The following is a 25729-nucleotide window of genomic DNA, read 5'->3' on the forward strand; positions in this document are numbered from 1 at the left end:
CTTAAACCACCTCCCGAGCAGGGTTAGATTTGCACCGGTTTAAGCAGCTTTCAGGGGCTACACCGGTATAACTTTGTACCGTGTGAACGCTCTACCGGGGCAGCCCCGGTGCTACACCGCAGTAAAAGTTGCCGTGTGAACACCCCTAGAGAGTCAGGATAGAAATTAGTTTCATTTGGGATCGAACACACAGAGATTCACAACCTGTCAAAGATATTTCTACATGGAACGCAAACCTTCGTCAAAGTCACAGTCAATACTAAGGAATGAATTTAATATTATATATATTTTTGTTTGAGTGAACTTTGACAGACATGTTGGCTAATTAGGCAGTACAGCATTGTCCTGGTAACACTGTGTACGTCAAAACAAACAAAAAAAATCGTTCACGAAAAACAAATTGAAAAAACATTAAGAAAATGTTTACTTTTCTTTTTAAAATTAAACAAATAAAAATTTTAATTATATTTGAAAAATAATCTGATAGAAAATGCATTTTCAATAAAAAAAAAACCTTCAAAAAATTTAAACGATAAATTCATGGTGCATGTGGGTCACCTGACAACAAAAAGTATATTTATTTTCATTAAATGTTTACAAGTATTTTTTTTTTTATTAAAATCTTTTTTTAAAAACCAATATGGTTGCCATGGGAACAGTGTGCTCATCACATGATGACAAAAAATGTACTACCACCATCACTTTTTATTACATATTAGTATAAATCCGGAGGTGATTATAGAAAGCCGCACGCGCTGATTGGTTGAGAAATTCGGACTCTTTCTCGATAATCACCTCTAGCGACTCGGCAAAATAGCGGCCAATTGCTTCACCACTGAGGAAGAATTACAAATTATGAAAGAAAATGCTTTTCCTAAAAGCACTAAAGCTGCTACGAAGTTTGGTCTAAAACTATTTAAAGGTAAGGTGGAATTGTGATTTATTTTATCTGTTTCAAAGCAAAGTATTTTATGTGACTCGGCGTAGAAAAGTGACACAAGTCTGCATTACATTTGCATGCCGCTTTTGAAGATAAATTATTTTTTTCATACAATTTTTTAAATAATCACTGGTGTATTTGTACCAAAACAATTATCTGCCTCAGGCTCAGTGAATATCGGTAATTATTATACAGTGCTGAGCGTAAATGAGTACACCCGCTTTGAAAAGTAACATTTTAAACAATATCTCAATGAACACAAACAATTTGCAAAATGTTGACAAGACAAAGTTTAATATAACATCTGTTTAACTTTTACTCAAATTAGGGTGGTGCAAAAATGAGTACACCCCACTGAAAGTCTCTGGAGCAAAGCTAAATTGTAGACTACAAATGTCTAATTTAACAAGAATACAATCACAGAAGAGTCTAATTAGTCATTACACAGGTGTCCAGCAGAGAGTTGACTATAAAAGGGCGTTACTTAAAGAAAACCCCTTCCCATTTCATGCTGTCAGCAACGGCAGCACATGGAAGAGAAATGACACAAGACCTGAGAAAGAAAATAATTTCTTTCCACCACAAAGGTGAAGGCCACAAAAGAAGATCAGCAAAGCTTTACTTATCAGTCAGAATACTGTAGCAAAAGTGGTACAAAAATTTAAGAAAGATGGAACTGCAATCATGTCACAGAGACATCCAGGTCGTCCACGTAAGTTAACACCTCGACAGGAGCGTCTTCTGATGAGAAGGGTTGAAGAAAATCGGCGTGCGAGTTCACTGCAGTTGTCTAAAGAAGTAGAAAGCCAAACCGGGGTGACTATTTCCCGTGACACAATACTGCGTACGCTGCAGAGGAATGGCATGCATGGATGCCGTCCACGAAAGAAGCCTCTCCTAAAGCCCAGGCACAAAAAAAGCCCGCCTAGAGTTTGCCAGGGCCCATGCTGACAAAGATGAAGACTACTGGGACTCTATACTCTGGAGTGATGAGACCAAGATAAATGTTTTAGGAACTGATGGCTTCAAAACTGTATGGCGTCGCAAAGGTGAGGAATACAAAGAAAAACGCATGGTGCCTCCAGTGAAACATGGTGGTGGCAGTGTCCTTATGTGGGGCTGCATGAGTGCTGCTGGTGTCGGGGAGCTGCATTTCATTGATGGCGTCATGAATTCACAGACGTATTGCTCTATACTGAAAGAGAAGATGCTACCATCACTCCGTGCCCTTGGTCGTCGTGCACTTTTCCAACATGACTAAACACACATCTAAGGCCACTGTTGGATTTCTGAAGAAGAACAGGGTGAAAGTGATTCAGTGGCCAAGTATGTCTCCTGATCTGAACCCAATCGAACACCTATGGGGAATTCTGAAGAGACAAGTTGAGCATCGCTCTCCATCCAGCATCCAGTCACTAAAAGAGGTCGTTGTTGAAGAATGGAAAAAGTTTGACGTTGCAAAATGTCGCCAACTTGTTCATTCCATGCCTAGAAGACTTGGTGCTGTCATTAAAAATCATGGAGGCCATACAAAGTACTAGATGTAGTAGTTTTTGTTGCGGGGTGTACTCATTTTTGCACCACCCTAATTTGAGTAAAACTGAAAAATGTGTAATCTAAGTTTATATTATTAACCTTACTTTCACGTTATAAGTTAAACAGATGTTATATTAAACTTTCTCTTGTCAACATTTTGGAAATTGTTTGTGTTCATTGAGATATTGTTTAAAATGTTACTTTTCAAAGGGGGTGCAATCATTTACGCTGAGCACTGTACGTATGGGCCACTTTTTCCATGGAATAAAAACATGTATTCTATTCCCTTCTAGTGGGTTTATTGATGGCATGCAATATTGTTATCATATCGCTTATCCTCTGTGTATTACGCCACTCTCCCCAATGGAGAATGAGCGTGCAATATTGTTATAATATTGCATGCTGTCAAGATAACACGACATCACACTTTGCAGCTCATGCAAAGAGCCAGTGACAAAACTTCTGTTGCGCATGCGTGCATCGTTTCTTTGTCGGCCGGGAAAGACAGAAGACGGAGTTAATTCAGTACTCGGATTAAGCACTAAACAAATAAATTGAAACTGAAGACGCGCTGAACACCCGAAAGGCTACCAAAACTTCATTATAGATTCTTCACGCATATTTACAAGAGAAAAACATACCAACGGACATCGAAAAACTGGAAGAGAGACACGTCAGAGATGTAAAACTTCAGTGCTACCGAGTGACTGACAGTTTACTGTATACACAAACATGACCGCGAGGTTTGCTTCATTAAAAGCGGAAGATTTAGAGAGAATTTTGAAAGAGAAAGACGAGCTGAACACCCAAAAGGCTCCCAAAGCTTTCCTGGATATTCTTCATGCATGTTTACAAGAGAAAAACAGACCAACGGCACATCAAAAAACTGGAAAAGAAACGCCTCGGAGATGTAAAACTTCCACGCTAGCGAGTGACTGTGACAATTTGGACACAAACATGGCCGAGAGGTTTGCTTCATTAAAAGCAGAAGATTTAAAGAGAAAGACGCGCTGAACTCCTGAAAGTCTACCAAAACTTCACTGGATATTCTTCACGCATGTTTACAAGAGAAAAACATACCATAGATATTGAAAAACTGGAAAAGAGAGCAATAGCGGAAATATCGTCAAAGTTCTACTTGGAGGTGAGGAAAAGTGACAGAGACTTTTACAAGAGGACTTCATTCAGCAAAGCCTTTTTGTTTTGAACAACTGCAATGTAAACAATTAACGCCCACCAAAAGTAACTTTGAACTTGAACTGTAATCTGTATATAGCTTGTATATAAGTTGGGTTGTTGTTCAGGCTTTTTGGACTTGTACCATTTTTATTGTTAGAACTTTGACTTTGTACAGTACATTGGATTGACAGAACATTGAATTGCATTCGATCAGCATTCAATATTGGTAAGTTACCGCCCTGTTCTTAACTTTTTGTAAAATCTGTAATTGTTCCATTGAATGTGTATGTATACGGTAATAATAATAATTTTGGCTGGCTTTTTTTGTGTTATACCAGATATATTATGAGTAGTACGCTGTGTGAGCACAATCGCTATCAGGCGCGTTAAAATGTAAATAACTTTTCTAGAATTTCACCAAAAAACATTGAATTTTCAGCATTGTAAGAGAACTCCCTAAAGTACTATTCAGCAAAACCCCAGAATGATAGCACAAATCTAGAATTTTTAACAGAATTTTAGTTCTTAAAATTTAACTAATTATGGACGTCACGCGTAACATTTACACCCGTGAAAAATCACTTTGAATGCTGTTTTGAAAGTTTTGATCAAATATTCTCTATAATTAAAAAAAAAAAAAAAAATCGCTTAAATATTATAAACACAGTCTTTTAATGTATCAAAAAATTATTTTGATAAAGCAAGGAAATTCGAAAGAATAAGGATGTTTTTTCTTTTGCTTATTGTGCGCATCACGCTACCAAAGTCTAACTAACCCCTTCACAAACAATTCCAACTTTCGTGGACTTGTAGCGCAAATAAACCTTTCAAAAAAAATATAATACTTCTCACCCAGTAAATTAGAATCCTGGTGATTTATATCCTCGTAGCTTCAGTAGATCTAGAGATTTAGTAAATCCCAAACGCTGTAAAACACGCCAGCCATCTATGGTGAGAAGTGCTGCTGTAGTTGAGAAACTCTCATTTCTCCCGCTTCCAACTAACTCCGTGACTCATACCAAAATAACAATGTCACGCTCATCACTTAAGGATGATTTATGCCAAGTTTCACAGAAAAATACAGCGAAATAAATTTGCTAGAAGCATTTTTCAAAATCCCAAACATTATGAAACATTTCTTGTTATGAGTAGCACGCTGTGTGAGCACAATCGCTATCAGGCGCGTTAAAATATAAATAACTTTTCTAGAATTTCACCAAAACTCATTGAATCTTCAGCATTGTAAGAGAACTCCCTAAAGTATTATTCAGCAAAACCCCAGAATGATAGCACAAATCTAGAATTTTTAACAGAATTTTAGTTCTTAAAATTTAACGTAATTATGGACGTCACGCGCAACATTTACACCCGTGAAAAATCACTTTGAATGCTGTTTTGAAAGTTTTGATCAAATATTCTCTATAATAAAAAAAATCGTTTAAATATTATAAACACAGTCTTTTAATGTATCAAAAAATTATTTTGATAAAGCAAGGAAATTCGGAAGAAAATTTGTTTTTTCTTTTGCTTGTTGTGTGCGTCACGCTACCAAAATCTAACTAACCCCTTCACGAACAATTCCAACTTTCGTGGACTTGTAGCGCGAATAAACCTTTCAAAAAATATATAATACTTCTCACGCAGTAAATTAGAATCCTGGTGATTTATATCCTCGTAGCTTCAGTAGATCTAGAGATTTAGTCGATTTAGTAAATCCCAAACGCTGTGAAACACGCCAGCCATCTATGGTGAGAAGTGCTGCTGTAATTGAGAAACTCTCATTTCTCCCGCTTCCAACTAACTCCGTGACCCAGACCAAAATAACAATGTCACGCTCATCACTTAAGGATGATTTATGCCAAGTTTCACGGAAAAATACAGCGAAATAAACTTTCTAGAAGCATTTTTCAAAATCTCAAACATTATGAAACATTTCTTGTACGGTTTCAGGTTACAAATTTCGAGAATAGAGAAATTGCGGCGCAAAAGTTTGCCACTAAACTCGCGAAAATACTCCATCCAGCGACTTTCACAACCAAACTAGGCTACGTGACAGTCCGTGACCAGCCAGGAATGTTCTAGAAGGTACGCTTCTAGGCACGTGCGATCGAGAAAGACGCCATGTGATGGTAGTAAAGGTAGTACTTCCACTGTCTTATGACATTTTTGCTTGTTTTAGCGCGATAAACAATGCATTATGGGTAATCATTAAAATGCTGATTTCAAGGTTAAAATGGGTAAAAACAACTAATTTATATAGATATTGTAAAAATTGTGCCTAATAGTTATTTCAGTACATAAAATCAAAACCTGAATTTTTAATTTTTTCCCCTATGTTACACCATTGTGCATCTATAGCATGCTACTCATCATATTCCATTCAGCTACTCGTCTTCGACTCGTTCAATGTCATGCTAGCTGAATGGAATATATCTGATATACCACTCAAAGCCAGCCAATATTATTTAAATAACCTCCACTTCATCTTGGATATTATTCACCGATATTCACCTCGCTTTCGGCAAATAATTGTTAATTATTGAGGAACATGTTTACTTTTCATTTTTAAAAAAAATAATGAAATCCCTTCAAGAAAATTAATCTTGAAAAATACATTTCTAATTCAAACTAGATAGAACTTGACGCCAACAGCGTCGATGGGGATGCCTCCGTCCGGTAGACTACACGCCTTATTAAGTTGTGATTTGGGGATGGACATTTGACCTCACAGTAATCTTGGCCTGGTGAAATTACTTGTATTAGCCTTGGAGATATTGTGTTCACAAGGTTTTCGGACAGACATTTGACCTCACAGTGACCTTGACCTTAGACCTTTTGATCTCAAAATCTAATCAGTTCATGTTTGTCCCAAAGCGCACAAATGGTGAAAGTTTGGTGAAATTCCTTTCATCGGCCTTTGAGATATCGTGTTCACAAGGTTTCGGGACGGACGGATGCACGGACAACCCGAAAACATAATGCCTCCTGCACCTTACGGTGGCGGAGGCATAAAAATCTCACTGAGCAAGAATGAATTCAGCCCCAGTCCTAATTCTTCATACCATTCTGTGTATTTAATTTTATGACTGTCGCTGTTCAACAACAACAACAACAAACTCTACAATATCTACACCAACAAAAAGAACAAAGTCTAAAATAACCAGCTTTAAGCCGTTTGTGGAATATGGGCAACCTTTCCTTTTGTGTTGAAGGGTAGAAAATGGTAATCTCAATGAAACTGCCACACATTTGGCATCACATTTATAGGAAGTATGATAAGTGTGTCTCCACTGCCTGTGGTTCAGTCTCACGTGTGCTTCCTTACTCCTCCTTTATTTTAATTTAGTTCAGATTATCCCAGTTTAATCTATCCTGATTTTAATGGTCATATAAAAGGTTTGTATCTAGTTATGTAGCTTGAACAATGCTAAAGTCGTCCCTATAAGCTTCTCTTACTCAAGTGCAATAGAAAAGCAATCATATCACTGGCTACATTTGAGGTGAATGGAATATTATTGTGAATACAGTTTCTTGACATGACTGGATTGAACTCACGTGTAAACGCTGTATACAGGTTGCGAGCGTTTCCGTGTCGTTGTCGTGATCGGATGCCATCTTTGAGATGTCACAGAGTCGATCCTTCTCCTGCTGTAGCTTCTTTGAGTAGGAAGACGACAAATCCGAGTATTGTTTCCATGCCTGCAGCTGTGTGTGTAACCTCAATGATGTATGTGTAAGATCTTGCTTCACCTCAGACCACCTGGATAACAGTATACACACACACACACACACACACACACACACACACACACACACACACAATATGAACATCATCTTTCTCTGCTTTAGTGTGTTTTTCTGCAGGTACAGTGGGGCAAAAAAGTATTTAGTCAGCCACCAATTGTGCAAGTTCTCCCACTTAAAAAGATGAGAGAAGCCTGTAATTTTCATCATAGGTACACTTCAACTATGAGAGACAGAATGGGGGGAAAGAATCCAGGAAATCACATTGTAGGATTTTTAATGAATTAATTGGTAAATTCCTCTGTAAAATAAGTATTTGGTCACCTACAAACAAGCAAGATTTCTGGCTCTCACAGACCTGTAACTTCTTCTTTAAGAGGCTCCTCTGTCCTCCACTCGTTACCTGTATTAATGGCACCTGTTTGAACTCGTTATCAGTATAAAAGACACCTGTCCACAACCTCAAACAGTCACACTCCAAACTCCACTATGGCCAAGACCAAAGAGCTGTCAAAGGACACCAGAAACAAAATTGTAGACCTGCACCAGGCTGGGAAGACTGAATCTGCAATAGGTAAGCAGCTTGGTGTGAAGAAATCAACTGTGGGAGCAATTATTAGAAAATGGAAGACATACAAGACCACTGATAATCTCCCTCGATCTGGGGCTCCACGCAAGATCTCACCCCGTGGGGTCAAAATGATCACAAGAACGGTGAGCAAAAATCCCAGAACCACACGGGGGGACCTAGTGAATGACCTGCAGAGAGCTGGGACCAAAGTAACAAAGGCTACCATCAGTAACACACTACGCCGCCAGGGACTCAAATCCTGCAGTGCCAGACGTGTCCCCCTGCTTAAGCCAGTACATGTCCAGGCCCGTCTGAAGTTTGCTAGAGAGCATTTGGATGATCCAGAAGAGGATTGGGAGAATGTCATATGGTCAGATGAAACCAAAATAGAACTTTTTGGTAAAAACTCAACTTGTCGTGTTTGGAGGAGAAAGAATGCTGAGTTGCATCCAAAGAACACCATACCTACTGTGAAGCATGGGGGTGGAAACATCATGCTTTGGGGCTGTTTTTCTGCAAAGGGACCAGGACGACTGATCCGTGTAAAGGAAAGAATGAATGGGGCCATGTATCGTGAGATTTTGAGTGAAACCTCCTTCCATCAGCAAGGGCATTGAAGATGAAACGTGGCTGGGTCTTTCAGCATGACAATGATCCCAAACACACCGCCCGGGCAACGAAGGAGTGGCTTCGTAAGAAGCATTTCAAGGTCCTGGAGTGGCCTAGCCAGTCTCCAGATCTCAACCCCATAGAAAATCTTTGGAGGGAGTTGAAAGTCCGTGTTGCCCAGCGACAGCCCCAAAACATCACTGCTGTAGAGGAGATCTGCATGGAGGAATGGGCCAAAATACCAGCAACAGTGTGTGAAAACCTTGTGAAGACTTACAGAAAACGTTTGACCTCTGTCATTGCCAACAAAGGGTATATAACAAAGTATTGAGATGAACTTTTGTTATTGACCAAATACTTATTTTCCACCATAATTTGCAAATAAATTCTTTAAAAATCAGACAATGTGATTTTCTGGATTTTTTTTTCTCAGTTTGTCTCTCATAGTTGAAGTGTACCTATGATGAAAATTACAGGCCTCTCTCATCTTTTTAAGTGGGAGAACTTGCACAATTGGTGACTGACTAAATACTTTTTTGCCCCACTGTAATCAGTGACATCAGACTGACCGTAATCTTTCCTTCTTCAGCTGTTCAGATAATAAGTGTGAGGTGCTTGTGTGGATCCAATCAGCCAGACTGGAGAATGTGTGGTTAAGCTCCTCCCGCTTTTTGTCCACTTCCTCAGCTTCTGATTGCAATGCCTGAGAAAAATAAATACACAAAGTAGAACCATATTACATATTTACTCCGAAACTGTAACAATGTGTAATGCAAACATTCAGAAATGAAAGCAGGGTCCAAAAATCTTAACTTATTAAACGTGATCACAAAATGCTCCTCTTTATATGCTTCTGAACTGGAATCATCTAAAACTAGTGAAGTGAAGTGAACTGAAAAAATTACTTGCACGTTGATGCTGACCATTTATCATCCAGAAAGTACCTGTAGCTTATCAGAGCTCTTTTGGAGCGCTGTGAAGGAGATGTGATGGGCGTGGCAATGTTCAAGAGCTTGACATACTCTCAGGGTGCTCTGAGTAACCTGACCCCACCCACTTTCGAACGCGGACCACGCCTCACACGCGTGCTGCAGAGTTTGTTTCAGTGCACAGTTCTACAGAAAATAATTAACATTGGACTTTAACATGTAAAATGAGAAATTAAGATTTAAACTACTTCATACACTAGAAGCGTGAATACCATAAAGACAAAGAGAGAACATTTTAAATAAATAGCAAAAAACATAAGATCAGTTAGACTGATCAGTAATAATAAGTATGAAAACACTCTTGTGTTGTGCTGTTAGGGAAAAAAAAATAAATAAACGATGGTGTCGTGTGCAGGGCTTTCCACTAAGGCTCATATTAGCCAGCCATGACAAATAAGTAGCCAGCCGGGGAGGTGGGTGTAGTAAACACAAAATAAACTCCTGTGCACGCAGTTCCCAGGATTAAATGTATTTTCCACAGACCATTTATTTATTCACTTTACTCAAATACAAAGTAAAATGGCAGTAAATCATCTTTCTTTTCTTGCGTTCAACTGACAAACTGAGGTTGCAGGTCATTATAACCTGTTGAATAACAGTCAGAGCAACAAAAATATAACCTAAAATGTACAAATAAAAATACTCTGGAATAAAAGTTAAATATGGGTGGCACGGTAGTGTAGTGCTTAGCACTGTCGCCTCACAGCAAGAAGGTCTGGGTTCGAGCCCCGTGGCCGGTGAGGGCCTTTCTGTGCGGAGTTGGCATGTTTTCCCCGTGTCCGCGTGGGTTTCCTCCGGGTGCTCCGGTTTCCCCCACAGTCCAAAGACATGCAGGTTAGGTTAACTGGTGACTCTAAATTGAGCGTAGGTGTGAATGTGAGTGTGAATGGTTGTCTGTGTCTATGTGTCAGCCCTGTGAGGACCTGGCGACTTGTCCAGGGTGTACCCCGCCTTTCGCCCGTAGTCAGCTGGGATAGGCTCCAGCTTGCCTGCGACCCTGTAGAAGGATAAAGCGGCTACAGATAATGAGATGAGAAAAGTTAAATATCATTCAACAAAAGTCCAGAATGCTACCAGCACTTCAGAATACATTTAAATAGTTTTATCCCCATTTCCGTCTTAATCATCTTCACTATCACTATCTTCCCATTCAGGATCAGAGTCCATGCCCAACTCAAAAAGGGCCCTACTGAGATTCTCCCTGGTGCCTGCCACACCTTCTCCCTCAACCTGGACATTTTTGTCCATTAAGCCCTCCTCTTCATCTTCTTTCTCCTCAATGAGGTTGACTTGGATTCCGGTGCTGATGAGTGTTGGCATGCTGACCTCAGCATAATCTTTACCCCCAACTCTGGGAAGAGTTTTGAGAGATGGGAGGTTCCTGGTGTGTTTCTGTCTCCACACTCAAAACAGGAGAGCATTATTCAAAAACCGTTCATATTATTATTATTAGCCTAAGTATGCCTGCATAATAGACAAGCTATATTAATTTCTCAGACATTTGCTCTATTATTATTATTATTATTATTACTACAACATATTGCATCTTGGGCGGCACGGTGGTGTAGTGGTTAGTGCTGTCGCCTCACAGCAAGAAGGTCCGGGTTCGAGCCCCGTGGCTGGCGAGGGCCTTTCTGTGCGGAGTTTGCATGTTCTCCCTGTGTCCGCGTGGGTTTCCTCCGGGTGCTCCGGTTTCCCCCACAGTCCAAAGACATGCAGGTTAGGTTAACTGGTGACTCTAAATTGAGCGTAGCTGTGAATGTGAGTGTGAATGGTTGTCTGTGTCTATGTGTCAGCCCTGTGATGACCTGGCGACTTGTCCAGGGTGTACCCCGCCTTTCACCCGTAGTCAGCTGGGATAGGCTCCAGCTTGCCTGCGACCCTGTAGAACAGGATAAAGCGGCTAGAGATAATGAGATGAGAGATATTGCATCTTTTTTATTCATAGTGTATGCCAGACACTAATGCACCAATGAAAACTGTGATTTGCGCACCGAAAATAATCAGTAATAGGCTATACAAGCTCACATATTGCATCATGAGGCGTTCGTGGCTTGTAAATCTCTTATTTTCGGTGCATGACACATTCACGCAGCTGAGCATGCTATGAATTAACAACGACAACGGTCTGCAGTGGGGCGACACAATTACACACTCAGCGAACATTTCTCCATTTGTGTATGAAAATACACTCCAACCACTCAGTTTGGTTTCATTTACAACCAACGGTGTCTTTTGATGCCAGCACGTAATTGAACGAGAGAAGACTGGTTTACCGAGACAAAATAAGCGTTATCTCTGCTTCTGTTCCCTCCGACACACTACTGCCTCCGCTGAGTGCGTGCACACACACACACACACCGCATGTCGGGGCCGCGGATGAGTTACTCTCCCTTGATCAACAAAGTCGGCGGGGAATTTGTGGTTATTATCGGTACAAACAGCGCGAATCACAACTTAAATGAGTGCGGTTCAGTTTGACATTATTGTCAGTCCGTTAGATAAACATTTAATTTTATTAAAATCGAAAATGAATGTTTAGAGCCTGTGGGCTACAAAAATAATAGTCATTAAAGTAGCCAGCTGGACTTAATTGTGTAGTCGGCTGTATGGCCGGCGCTTGTGGAAAGCCCTGCGTGTGATAAAGCAGAATTAATGTTACGACCCTGATGTTGATTATTTTCTAAGAACAGCATGTTCCCAAGTGTTTTATGACTCGAAAACCACACTGAAATGTTTTTATCTCTGAAAACTGGCTTCATATTTTTTTTAATCCATTTATTGTCAACATTGTGGAACATCCACGAAACAAGTTATTGATGTTATCACAGCTAGAAACATTCAGACCAATCAGCTTTTAATAATGCAATGCTACAATAACAATTATCTGGGGATGTACTGTAATGAGTGTACCTGTTCAGTTAAAGCAGTCAGTGCCTGAGAAACGGTGTTAGTGTGACTGATGAAGCCTGTCTCTGTATTTTCTTCATCACTGCTCAGCCTGCTCTTCCTCAACTCAGTCAGCTGAGCAGACTTAGCCTTTAGCTCCTCCTTCAATTCCTGAGAAAGAGAAAAAAATGGAAGAGATAAATATCTAACATAACAGAACACTTGAGCCACAGCAGGGATCAGTAAATCCGTAATTATGTCCTGACCTCACACTCTTTCAGGTGCTTTTCTGCTGCACTGTGACTGACGGGCTTCTCAGCCAGTTGCATCCACGCCTCGTGACCTTTCAACCAGGCATGCAGGAGACGCAGTTTGCCATCTCGGTCTGTGCAGACGCTCAACTGCTGCTCAGCGGACTGCGTCTATGAGAAATATGCTAAAGATGCTAAAACCGACAGGTTTCACACTCTCATATCTTTCTGCGTGTACTTGTGTCAGTGTGTATGTTACCCCTTTTCCACCAAAGCAGTTCCAGGGCTGGTTCGGGCCCAGTGCTTAGTTTTTCTGTTTCCACTGACAAAGAACTGGCTCTGGGCCAGAAAAACCGGTTCCAGGGTAGCACCAGCTCTTTGCTGGGCTAGAGGAAAGAACTGCTTATGTCAGTGGGGGGGGGGGGGGGGGGGGGGGCGGAGTTGTTAAGACCAACAACAATAGCAAGACCGTGAGAGGGCGCTGTTTTTAAATAAGCGACGAGATATCATGGATGCAGTAAAGCAGCAGTCATTCATTATTGTTGTTGTTGCTTCTTCTTCTTCATGTTGTTGTTGCTTCGATGTTCGCGCCAAGGTTTATGCAAACGCAGTGACGTAACGACGTGGCTCCCCTTAGCACCCCGAGCTATGGAAAAGCAAACTGGTTCTCAGCTGGTTTGCAAGTTGAACGAGTCGTGAACCAGCACTGGCCCCGAACCAGCCCTGGAACTGATTTGGTGGACAAGGGGTATGAGAGAAAGTGTATGGATGTGTGCTTACTTGTGTGTAGAGGTGTGTTTGCAGGGTGGTCCAGCGCAGGTTCATTTCCCCGAGCTGTTCCGCGAATGCTGTGTGCTTGTATCTGAGGTTCGGCTCGGTTTGTTTCAGCTGTGTCTGGTTCAGGAAGTCCACTGACATCTGCACACATGTCTGTGCTTGGTTCAGCTCCTACACACAGAAACATACACTACTGTTCAAAAGTTTGGGGTCACCCAGACAATTTTGTGTTTTCCATGGAAAGTCACACTTTTATTTACCACCATAAAGGCCTCTGCATGCTCGTGCGACAAGGCTTTCGCAGATAGCTTTTCGCAGACAGTTGTAATTTATTGTTGAGCGGGGATAATAGGCGTGCGCGATGTTATTCACTGGCACAACGCAAGGGGGCACGAAGTCGCTAGGAGTAGTTGGTGGGTGTGGTTAGTGGAGTGTTTATCCTCCGGTTACTTATAATGACTAGAACTTTTTTTTTTTTTTATAATGACTAGAACTGGAGTCGTATAGATGTCCGTACTTCCTCGATCAACCGCTCTTCATGCTGCTCCATCTTCGCTCGTGTTTTTAAAAATGCCGGTCGTGAAAACAAACCAAACCGGGAAAGTAGGGAAGCAGAAGTGCGTGTACAGCGGATGTAGAGTGGACCAATCAGAGCCCTCTTGTCTGCGGCGCTGCCTGCGAGGCTTCTGCGGTGGTCACAATTTTTGGGAGGTGCGCGCAGAGCGTCTGCGAAGGTGGGGGGGCTACGCAGACACTGTCTGCGATGCTGTCTGCGACGCTATCTGCGAGGACTGGGTTATCAGCATAAATTGGCCTTAAGTTGTAAAACGGATAGAAAATATAGTCAAGACATTTTTCTGGCCATTTTGAGCATTTAATCGACCCCACAAATGTGATGCTCCAGAAACTCAATCTGCTCAAAGGAAGGTCAGTTTTATAGCTTCTCTAAAGAGCTCAACTGTTTTCAGCTGTGCTAACATGATTGTACAAGGGTTTTCTAATCATCCATTAGCCTTCTGAGGCAATGAGCAAACACATTGTACCATTAGAACACTGGAGTGAGAGTTGCTGGAAATGGGCCTCTATACACCTATGGAGATATTGCACCAAAAACCAGACATTTGCAGCTAGAATAGTCATTTACCACATTAGCAATGTATAGAGTGGATTTCTGATTAGTTTAAAGTGATCTTCATTGAAAAGAACAGTGCTTTTCTTTCAAAAATAAGGACATTTCAAAGTGACCCCAAACCTTTGAACGGTAGTGTACACACACAAATAGTCAAGTCAAGTCTATTTGTGTAGCGCTTTTAACGATAAACATTGTCGCAAAGCAGCTTTACAGAATTTGAACGACTTAAAACATGAGCTAATTTTATCCCTAATCTATCCCCATAAATAAATAAATAACTTGTGACTATTAACTTGTAACGTATTACAAAATGAATCACACAGAATCCAGAATTCAGCTTCGCTGTCATTTATGTTTAGTGAACAGGTAACAGATAAAGTTTCATTATTTACATTCAAACAAGCATCAATTAATACAAACATGAATTACTGTATTCACTTTATTCCTAGTGATGATGTTTATGGTTTGTTCATATGTCATACAGAACATGAGATGAAAAACCTAACACACTTCAGCCTGACTGTACCAGTGTCTGTACCTTGTATATGTCGAGGTGGTGTGTGAGCTGTACTGCTGTGTGTGAGGATGCAACATTTTTCTCTGCGTCCTGCAGGTGTCCTTCAGCTCCACTGATCCATTTACACACCTCCGAGAGCAGGGACTGAGGACACACACTCTCCACCACACGCTACAGAGAACGAAAGGGAGAAAATCATTGTGAACAGTGGGGTGAGACACACTTAGTTTAATACAGATCAACAGAGATGGAGAAAATGAAACAAAAAGGAAAGATAAAGGAAAATGAGAATGACAGGAAAAAGACAAAGAGAGGAAAACGGGCAGAAAAGACAATTAACAGTAAATTAATGAAGGGAGAATCACAAAACCATGGGAAAAAAACAAAACAGGATGATCAGTGCAGAGTTCCAGAAAGATGAAAAGAAATGAGACGCGAATACAATTTCACTTTGATTTAATGTGTCACTTCAAAATGCTAACAAAGACATAAAAACTTAGATTTGGGCATTTTAAATCTAAGTTGTCGTGACATGTTGTGGAAAACGAAAAGGGTCAAAATCTAGGTGGACGTTAGTCTGGCTAACGCGACTTCAAAGCTCTACGAGCTATTGGTCTGGCCAAGATATTCAGCCCAACCGTTTCCCAGAGCCCGTGGTTGACCCGCCTCCCTGAAATGCCTCAGTTTGCTATTGGTCGAAGCCAGAAAAGGCTGTGACGAAGCTTAAACCAATCACATCACTCTTTCCTCTGACGTATGTGACGCGACGATAGGATTCTCGCTGAGCCCCATTGATTTGGCGACTAGCGGGGCTAACTCGTAGATTAAACTCTTACCGAAGCCGGTCGGGAGCAAGGCGAAAACGTCCTTCCTTTCAATAAATACCTCCAGGGCTGCTCTTTGCTCCGTTTTCAATGAGAACTTCCCGTTGAATGCTTTCAATACAGCATGATTCTGTAAACAATCTATGGCTTCCGGTCGCAGTTCTACTACGTCACTGCCTTGAACACGCCTCTACCCAGGGCCGTTGGAGATGCTCAAAGTTGATTGGCTCCCGATTTTTCCGGAGTTTGGAAGAGCTGGAGATAGCTTGCCTGGCCAGACTAAGCTCGCAACAGGCCCCCGTGTTGCGTCATGCTTAGGATGGGCAGGCCCAGGCTAGGTGGAGGTGACTGTAGGTGTGTGAGGTACACTACAGAGCATGCCGGCGCTGTCATGATCTGAATAAAACAGTGTCTTTTTTACCTGATGTAGCGTCTGTTGCACTGCAGTGACGTCGGCATGCAGCTCCACCCAGCGATGCTCCATCTCAGTCAGGTGATCCTTCAGAAAGAGCAGGGCAGGAGACAGCGCCATCACCTGGATCACATCAGTCTTGGAAGCATTTCTCTCCAAAGGAACGTCAGACGAACTGCTGGCTTCAAACAGTGACCTTTCGACAAGAGACTCATCCTGGACATTCGCGTCTCCTCCATGACATATGTCTGAGTGAGTGCTGTCGGGAGTGAGAGCTTCATCGTATGAGGAATCTTCGTCCTTGTGTTCGGCATTGGGATCATCCTTAATGGGTGAAATATCTCCGCAGGCGGCGTTCTCTCCTGACCGAGAGTTATGATGAGTGGCTCTGGACGATGGTGAGCATGTGTATGTGTGTTCTCTCTCACTGAGTTCTAGGATCTCAGTGCCAGCGCTGATCACTGAAGCTTTCAATGCTGATTTAACCTCCAGCTCTTTACACAGCTCCTGAAAACAACAAGATCAATAACTCAGTGGAACAGAAATAATTAAAAGAAGAGTGTCCTGATGAGTGTTTTCATATTCAGTCATGGTTGATGAAAGACATAGCAAGAAAGCCAGAAGTGTTGATTAAAGCATACACTGTTCTGATACATCATTTATCACAAACGATTCTGATTTTAGTGAAATTACACAGAACCAATCTCAAGAAACAAGAAAATCCTTGCAGGAAAAGAAAAATGGCAAATATGTTTGCAGATGCTGATGGACGAGACAGTAAAATTTTTGATGAATATGTTGATGGACAAGATACTTCATTTTTTTTCAGTATGTTCGTACTGGAGATGGGGAAATTTTGTGTATGCTGATGGATGAGACAGCAAATTTTTTTTAAAATATATTGGTGGAAGAAACGGGTAAATTTTTTGCCCATGCCATGGAATAAGACATCTGTTTTCACTTGTTTTCTTTTGGCTCTCAAGTAAAATCATGGAGTCACAGGTCAAAGATCACCGAGACACAGTGTCTTGCAAAAGTATTCATCCCCCTTGGTGTTTGTTCTGTTTTTGTTGCATTACAAGCTGGAATTAAAATGGATTTTTGGAGGGTTAGCACCATTTGATTTACACAACATGCCAACCACTCTAAAGGTGCACATTGTTGTTTTATTGTGACACAAACAATAATTAAGATGAAAAAACAGAAATCTGGAGTGTGCATAGGTATTCACCCCCCAAAGCCAATACTTTGTAGAGCCACCTTTTGCTACAATTCCAGCTGCAAGTCTCTTGGGGTATGTCTCTATTAGCTTAGCACATCTAGCCCCTGGGATTTTTGCCCATTCCTGATGGCAAAACTGCTCCAACTCCTTCAAGTTAGATGGGTTGCGTTGGTGGACAGCAATCTTCAAGTTATGCCACAGATTCTCAATTGGATTAAGGTCTGGGCTTTGATTAGGCCATTCCAAGATATTTAAATATTTCCCTTTAAACCACTGCAGTGTAGCTTTAGCAGTATGTTTAGGGTCATTGTCCTGCTGGACCGTTAACCTTCGTCCCAGTCTCAAACCTCTGGCCGACTCAAACAGGTTTTCCTCCAGAATTGCCCTGTATTTAGTGCCATCCATTAGTCCTGACTAGCTTTCCTGTCCCTGCAGATGAAAAACATCCCCACAGCATGATGCTGCCACCACCATGCTTCACTGTAGGGATGGTGTTTTCAGGGTGTTGGGTTTGCGCCACACATGGCATTACCCATGATGGCCAAAAAGTTCAATTTTAGTCTCATTTGACCAGAGAATCTTCTTCCATGTGTTTGGGGAATCTGCCACATGCTGTTGGGCAAACTCCAAACATGTTTTCTTAAGCAATGGCTTTCTTCTGGCCACTTTTCCATAAAGCCCTGCCCACTCTGTGGAGTGTATGGCTTAAAGTGGTCCTATGGGGGGGCGTCGTGGTTCAGGTGGATAAGGCGCCATACCATAAATCCGGGGACCCGGGTTCGATTCCAACCCGAGGTCATTTCCCGATCCCTCCCCGTCTCTCTCTCCCGTTCATTTCCTGTCTCTACACTGTCCTATCCAATAAAGGTGAAAAAAGCCCAAAAAAAATCTTTCAAAAAAAAAAGTGGTCCTATGGACAGATACTCCCATCTCTGCTGCGGATCTTTGCAGCTCCTTCATCATTGGCGTCTTTGTTGCATCTCTGATTAATGCCCTCCTTGCCCGGTCTGTGAGTTTTGGTGGGCGGGGCCTCCTCTTGTCAGGTTTGTAGTGGTGCCATGTTCTTTCCATTTTGCTAGAATGGATTTAATGGTGCTCTGTGGGATTCTCAAAGTTTGGGATACATTTTATAACCCAACCCTGATCTATACTTCTCCACAACTTTGTCTCTGACCTGTTTGGAGGCTCCTTGGTTTTCATGTTGCTTGCTTAGTCGTGTTGCAGGGTCAGAGTCCTTCCAGAACAGGTTGATTTATACAGACATCATGTGACAGATCATGTGACACTTTGATTGCACACAGGTGGATCTTAATCAACTAATTATGTGACTTATGAAGTGACTTGGTTGGACCAGCTCTTATTTAGGGGTTTCATATGAAAGGCGGTGAATACTTATGCACACTCCAGATTTCTGTTTTTTCATCTTAATTACTGTTTGTGTCGCAATAAAACAACAACATCTTAATAAATAAACAACATCTTTAAAGTTGTAGGCATGTTGTGTAAATCAAGTGGTGCTCACCCTCCAAAAATCCATTTTAATTCCAGCTTGTAATGCGACAAAACGGGATGAATACTTTTGTAAGACACTGTAATTTCAGCTCAAAGCGAAAGTAGCAGCTAACGGAAGAAAATGTGCATCTTTCACATCATTAAAAGACAACTCTGATAGACATGTATATTCTGTATCATCCCAAAAATGAAACACATGGCGTGTGAATAACAGAACATCAAGGACATCGTAGCTCATCTGGCCTGCCATCAAAACAACCATGACGACCAAATCATCGAACAGAATTGAAACGTGAGAGAGGACCGACCTCCATGACAAATTGTTTACAACAGGAAAATCAATAAAGGACTAAATTTTGTTTCCCAAGGGAAGATCTACTCAAAACAATACTCAGAACTGATTTCGCATGATAAATGAGAGAGGAGGTACGATTCTAGTCAGAAGAAAATGTGTTAAGTTGACCTAATTACTAATTTGTTAGCAAAAAATTGACAATACAATGATCAAATTTTGTGCAGAAGGTCGAGTTCTTTCAAATAAAACAATCGGAACTGAAATCCATTGAGAACTGAGGGAGGAGACACAATTTAACTGAAAATAAAGTTGTAAACAAATTGTTTACAACAAGAAAATCAAGAAACAAACAAACAAACAAGTTTTGTTCCCCGAGGGAAGATCGACCCAAAACTTCTATCAGAACTGGAATTGGGTGAGAAATGAGAGAGGACATACAATTCTAATGAGAAGTACCAAAATTCATTAAAGGTCCCATGGCATGAAATTTTCACTTTCTGAGGTTTTTTAACGTTAAAATGAGTTCCTCTGACCTTCTTAAGTCACCCCAGTGGCTAGAAATTTCATAATGTGTAAACCAAACTATGCCCAATATTTGAGAATGGCGCGTCAAAACGGCGCGTTGATAAACTCTTCCCTTGCCTACGTCAGCAAGGGAGATGATCCCCACGCCCCCCCTCTGGATTCCCACCCACTGTATGGATTGCCCGCCCAGCTCAAAAGTTGCCACCAAACATGGAAGTTGCGCTGTACATGGATGTGACAACACAGAAAGGAGTCTGTTTTTACTGCCGACGGGAGAGCCCCTGAAGACGCAGTGGCTTAATTTTATTTACTCCAATAATACGCCGTCGAGTCTACCTAAGACGGTGTATGTTTGTCGGAAGCATTTTCCTGATGAATGTTTCCACAACTTGGGACAGTACAGGGCAGGTTTTGCACATCAACTGTCACTGAAGCCTGGGTCCGTACCAAGCATCCCTGCCGCATCAGCCACAAACACCGAACAAGTAAGTGTATAACTGTTAAGTCGTTTTACCGTGTTTTAAAATCGGTGCCACGTTAACCTTGCAATGGCTACATTAGCTGTGCAGCTAACCGCTTCCTGCAGTTAGCCAGGTACTCTGCGCTACAAAACCAAAAAGCATGCAGCATGCTCTGTTATAATAACCAATCAAAACAGTTTTTACAAAGACACCCACATTCTTTTTTTAAGTCACTTGTTCATTTTATTTGTTTGTTTGTTCAGTAAAAACCCAAACATTTGTTGAATTTATTTTATTTCCTCGCGTCGCACCTTAATGACATCAGCGCGCGGTATTTTTCCCTTCGCGGTTTGTTCCTTCTCTCTCGCCATAGTAAGACACCCACATCCGCTTGTTCTGACCCACTGGAGGTAGCGTCACAGTGCTGTTAGCCAATCAGAGGTAACACGTTTACATGTTATGAATATTAATGATAAGACCCGCCCCCACCCTCTGCTTCTCATTAGCAAAATGACGCACTGGAAAAAGCGTTGAAATGGGGCTTTCTCCCAGGAGGCTATATCGACGTGCCGAGGGTTCATTTCGAGAAAGGCTGCGGATATAACATCCGGAAACCTCCACGAGCCCGTTTAAAGCATCAACAAACCACCATGCCATGGGACCTTTAAGGTGACCTAATTAGCAGTTTGTTAGCAAAAATTTGACAATACAACGACCAAGTTTTGTGTGGAGTTAGGAGTTCTTTCAAACAAAACAATCGGAACGGAAATCTGTGGAGAACTGACGGAGGAGATATAACTTAATTGAATTGCGGATGACGGATGGATGACGGATTGCCACGCCACGCCTTATGACCAGATGATATTCATCATATTCATAATGCACATTATCATTAATACTTGACTGGTCGATTGTGTGAACTCACAATAAACTCATAGAAGTCGGAGATGGCTTGTCTAGAGGAGGTCATGTGACCTTTCCACGTGTTCAGTCGTTCTCTGGCTTTGTTCATCCACTCCATCATCGCTGTGGCGTCACAACGATACCTGTGAAAAGTGTTTCAAAAAGTCACGCACTCATTCTCTCCATCGTCCACCCTTTGAGTTTTACCTCCGTCATCCATATACATTCTTATCATCTCAAAATTATGAACAACATTTAAGACATTTGTCCAGTTTTACCTCTTCCAGAGTTTTATCAGGTGGTGTGCGGAATTTCGTCCTTTTTCCATTTTTCTTTGCAGATCAACGAAACGCTGTTTTAGCTTCAGAGTAGCCACTCCCACTCTGCACACAAGACCATCCATCGAACGACCAGACACGCCCATTTTCTGCAGTCTGTTGGCCTGATCAAAAATCAGGCCGATCTCTGCACCATTCGCCTCCAGGGTGGCCTGCAACGTCTAATCGAGAAGAAATGTTTTTAAACATGGGACAATTTTTATACATCATACATAATTCGTATTATAATTTATAAACAAACACTATAACAATAAAAACACTGTGTCTCATATGAGGCTGGAATAAGTGTGACTCCAGTGATATTGTGACTCACATCATGCATCATGAATATACTGTGCGAGTTATTATACTGATGTTATAATTACAGTGTAAATGTTATTTTTACACTTTAGCTGCTAAACTCGACCTACTTCATAGGTTGAGAGACTCCTCTGTAGCGCCTCCTCTGTTTGTTCGTCCGAGTGCATGCTGGGAAGCCGACGCTCCAGACCTTGGAGTAGTTTCTCCAACCAGGACTGACTCTCCTCCCACTGAGTCCACATCTTAAACATACACATCATTAACATTTACACAACAGCGCTGCTGAATTCTCAATTCTGACTGACCAGAAGGTGTTGATTAATTTTCTTTAACGGCATCTCCGACAGCAGTGCAACTGCAAATCACAGGTATATAATAAAGCGCTCGTTCTAATACATTATCTTTTTTACAGTATCGAATTATTTGCTAGATGCTTCACATCAACAAAATTAAAAAAAACATATGTCCAATGATCTGATTCATTTAACATTTGAGGAAGGAGTCTCCAGTGTCAGCACTTTACAACGTTCAGAAATAAAGCTGTGACTGAGTTTTCTGGCACAGGAAAGAAGTTGGGGAGAGAGTAATGGTTTACAGCTACTATAACGGCAGTGAGCACAGGAACTAACATGTTTCATGGGCTATGAACTAGAAAATTTTTAAAAAATGTATTTATTTTTGTCTTTATAGATTAAAATATTTTATTGATAAAAACAAATGCTCGTAACTGAATCACCGTAAAAAAAGCAACATACTACCATTTTAAATATTCAGTACAAAATACTCACTATATTTAAATGTAATAAAAAGATAACACAATATACACACTCTATCTCAGAAAAACATATTTGTGAAATAATTTATCACAATATTGATGATATCATCACATCACCATGTTGTTATTTAATCAATAATACTTTCTAATTGTTTGGAAATCACTGAGGTATAAGAGGAATAAAACACTTCGGGACATGAGATTACAGGTGTATGCTGAGATAAAAATTTCGAGGGTGCAATTTTTATTTTGCAATGTGTCAGTGCTCCGTCACGCCGTTCCTACCTGGAGTGTCATTTGCAGAGCAGTTCCAGTTTTCCAAGCCTGACACTGAAGCTCATCCACCTGATCCTCTACCTCTGCCACCACAGTGCTCCACCTACAGAGGGTGCTATCGGGCATCTGGGCAGTCAGACGCTGCAGAGCCCGCAGGTGAGCGCCCAGAGACAAGAAGAACTTCTGCAAATTTAGAGGACATAAAACATTGATCATAATGAACAACAGCAGCAAAAAGATTCGTCGTATCCACTCTGACCCTGTCCTACTGATTTTTAAATCTTTACTTCCTTTACTTCTCTGATAGAGTAAATGTTTCCTGTTTTTGTTCTGTCATTTTTTGAAACTGCTCTGCATACCTGTCTCTCTGCCTGCCTGCCTATCGATCTATCTATCTTGTTCCTTGGGAATTGCAATACATCATCCCTTTAATCTTACCCATTGGTGTGTGTTTATGACAGAAGCTGCCTCACCGTGTGTGTGCTGAAGAGTGTGTGTAGCTGTTTCGTGGTGTGTGGCTCCAGTTGTGTGGTGTGTGTGAGTCTCTGTTTGCCGAGCTCCAGCAGGTCCTGCAGGCCTTTCAGCACACGCTCACACTGCTGCTGCTGCTCCATACTACACTGCAGATCAGCAGCACGCTGACACACATCACTAAACACACTGTCCAGCACACTCTACACACACAAAGAGAGACAGTTAGACACACATACCACTGTACACACTGTCCAACACACTCTACACATACACACATACGCATGCATATATATATATATATATATATATATATATATATATATATATATATATATATATATCAGGGCTTTACATTAACTTTTTTGCTCACCGGCCACTGTGGCTAGTGGTTTTCCTGAGTCACTAGCCATTCAGCCTTTTCACTAGCCACAATTTTGTTTCCAGGAAATCGCAGTTTTTTCTTCACCATGATACGTTAAAGTTCGGAAGATCTAGATTTAATTATGAATGGCAGCGTATAATGTATCTCTACAGTAGCACTCAAGTATTCAGTGCTGTTAAGGTCGCTCCCTATATGAAAACATGCAACCAATTCAGACAAAAATATAAACAGAGTATTCTGTTTATTGAACTCAAATTCAAGCCCCTTACAATATGAAATATCGTATAATATGAAAAATAACATTCAGTACAACTGAACTGATTCTAATATTAAAAGTCCAATTCTAAACATTTATCATTGAAAAACATTTGATGTTTTGATATGCAAGTATTATGTGCATTATCAAGTATTATTATGTATATTATGTATTATCTATGAATTTTGTGTGTGTGTGTGAGTGAACATGTGTAGAGAGAGACATTAAATGTCCTCATTACATTCATCATCAGATGAGTCTGAATGGTCCATGAAAAATGGTCTTCGTGACCTGAGGCTTCCAGCAGGCCATAAGTTGATAGCTGGGGCGAGATCAACTTCTTTCCAATCGTGTGAACGTTTCTAAACAGCAGCTCCATCCTGTCCAGCTCAGCCGACTTCATGACAGCCAGGGACTGAAAGCAATGCTGTCCTGTAGTGAACCAGCTGTCTTCGCCTGTTTTGATGTTATAGTACCGATGTGTGCATTTGACTTTTCGTGGTCCTTTATAGTTTCGAGTTTAAAATTACTGGTGCCTGTCTTTGCCAGACTTTCTACAGTCTTCGCAGTACATGGTATTTTCGGTTTTGCTATGAACTAGTCAATCTCGCCCGAACTTCCATTTGTCACTGAACTGTCTTATCTTCCTATTAGTGTCTTGTTCATCTCCATGGCCGCAGCCAGCTCGGAGGCCCCCGCGGGCTGGACCTTGGTCATTTTTAAGAGCTGAAAATACATTTGTACGCCAAATATTCAACTGCATAAAAAAATAAAGAATAACATTAAAACGTCTCCGTAAAAAGTGCATTGTTAATTATGTTAAATGCTGATTCTGTCTTCTGTGTCTGTTTCATGCGTGCGGCTCTGAGACCAAGAACACAAAAAACGAATGAGCGCGCGACTCAGGGGAGGAACGCAGTGCAGGAGACACGGGGTTTCCATGGTAAACATCAGCGCACTTTTATGAAGCTGTTAAATGTACATTTTCGAAGCAGCGCAGTTGTAGCCTACCTTGTTTGTGATTTTAAAAATAAATCATTCGATAAGCCAAAGCAATAGAGTGGAAAGTTTCGACTTATGTTTGCCTTGGATAACTTTGCCTAAAACATGGTGGTGTATACTGATTTTTTTCCCAGAATGTTGTGTGTGTAGGTGTAACGGATGCCAGATTGTTAATCTATCTTAGTTCCATAGGCTACATGGTTAGGGTATTTTTTGTCCTCATTGCTTGGGCCAGATCAAACCATTAAACAAGCTTAAATTATTCTTACTCTTGCCACATGCATGATTTTTTGTTTTCAGAACTGATGATATTCAGTTCAAACACCATTAAAAGTAATTTCAGGAATAGATCTCTTGTGTGATGTGTAATTCACCCCTCTCATTTAAATATGTCAAAAAATTTTCGCCGCGCACTTTGCGCATCACGGACCTTGGTGATTTTAGAATGCTGCTCTGGCCCTGATCATCTCTGCCCCTTTTTTCCTGAGCAGCAGGGTTTGAAACTCCAGCTATATGCCGCCACATAGTGCGCTTGCCAGTTGTCAGCAACTTCGTTGCTTCGTTCATTAACCGCAGGTTACCGTATCACTGATTTTATCTGAGATGTTAACGAGCGTTCTAAACAATTCTAACATGTG

The 25729-nt window shown here is 41.1% G+C and overlaps 1 protein-coding gene across 7 annotated transcripts in view; it reads right to left on the reverse strand.

Annotated features, from left to right (window-relative positions):
* syne2b (spectrin repeat containing, nuclear envelope 2b) overlaps positions 1–25729 on the reverse strand; it is a 318216-nt gene that overhangs the window by 44076 nt on the left and 248411 nt on the right. For all 7 annotated transcript variants that reach the window (XM_060925231.1, XM_060925228.1, XM_060925230.1 and 4 more), the window contains 13 exons: positions 23451–23651; positions 22987–23160; positions 22037–22168; positions 21567–21787; positions 21311–21431; positions 16380–16877; positions 15156–15305; positions 13489–13656; positions 12724–12879; positions 12482–12628; positions 9524–9694; positions 9149–9282; positions 7211–7415 (listed from right to left, as the gene is read on the reverse strand). In XM_060925231.1, coding sequence (XP_060781214.1) covers positions 7211–7415; positions 9149–9282; positions 9524–9694; positions 12482–12628; positions 12724–12879; positions 13489–13656; positions 15156–15305; positions 16380–16877; positions 21311–21431; positions 21567–21787; positions 22037–22168; positions 22987–23160; positions 23451–23651 — 2478 coding nt within the window. The remainder of the gene's footprint in view (positions 1–7210; positions 7416–9148; positions 9283–9523; positions 9695–12481; positions 12629–12723; positions 12880–13488; positions 13657–15155; positions 15306–16379; positions 16878–21310; positions 21432–21566; positions 21788–22036; positions 22169–22986; positions 23161–23450; positions 23652–25729) is intronic.

This window comes from Neoarius graeffei, chromosome 7, assembly GCF_027579695.1.
Source record: "Neoarius graeffei isolate fNeoGra1 chromosome 7, fNeoGra1.pri, whole genome shotgun sequence".
Taxonomy (NCBI): domain Eukaryota; kingdom Metazoa; phylum Chordata; class Actinopteri; order Siluriformes; family Ariidae; genus Neoarius; species Neoarius graeffei.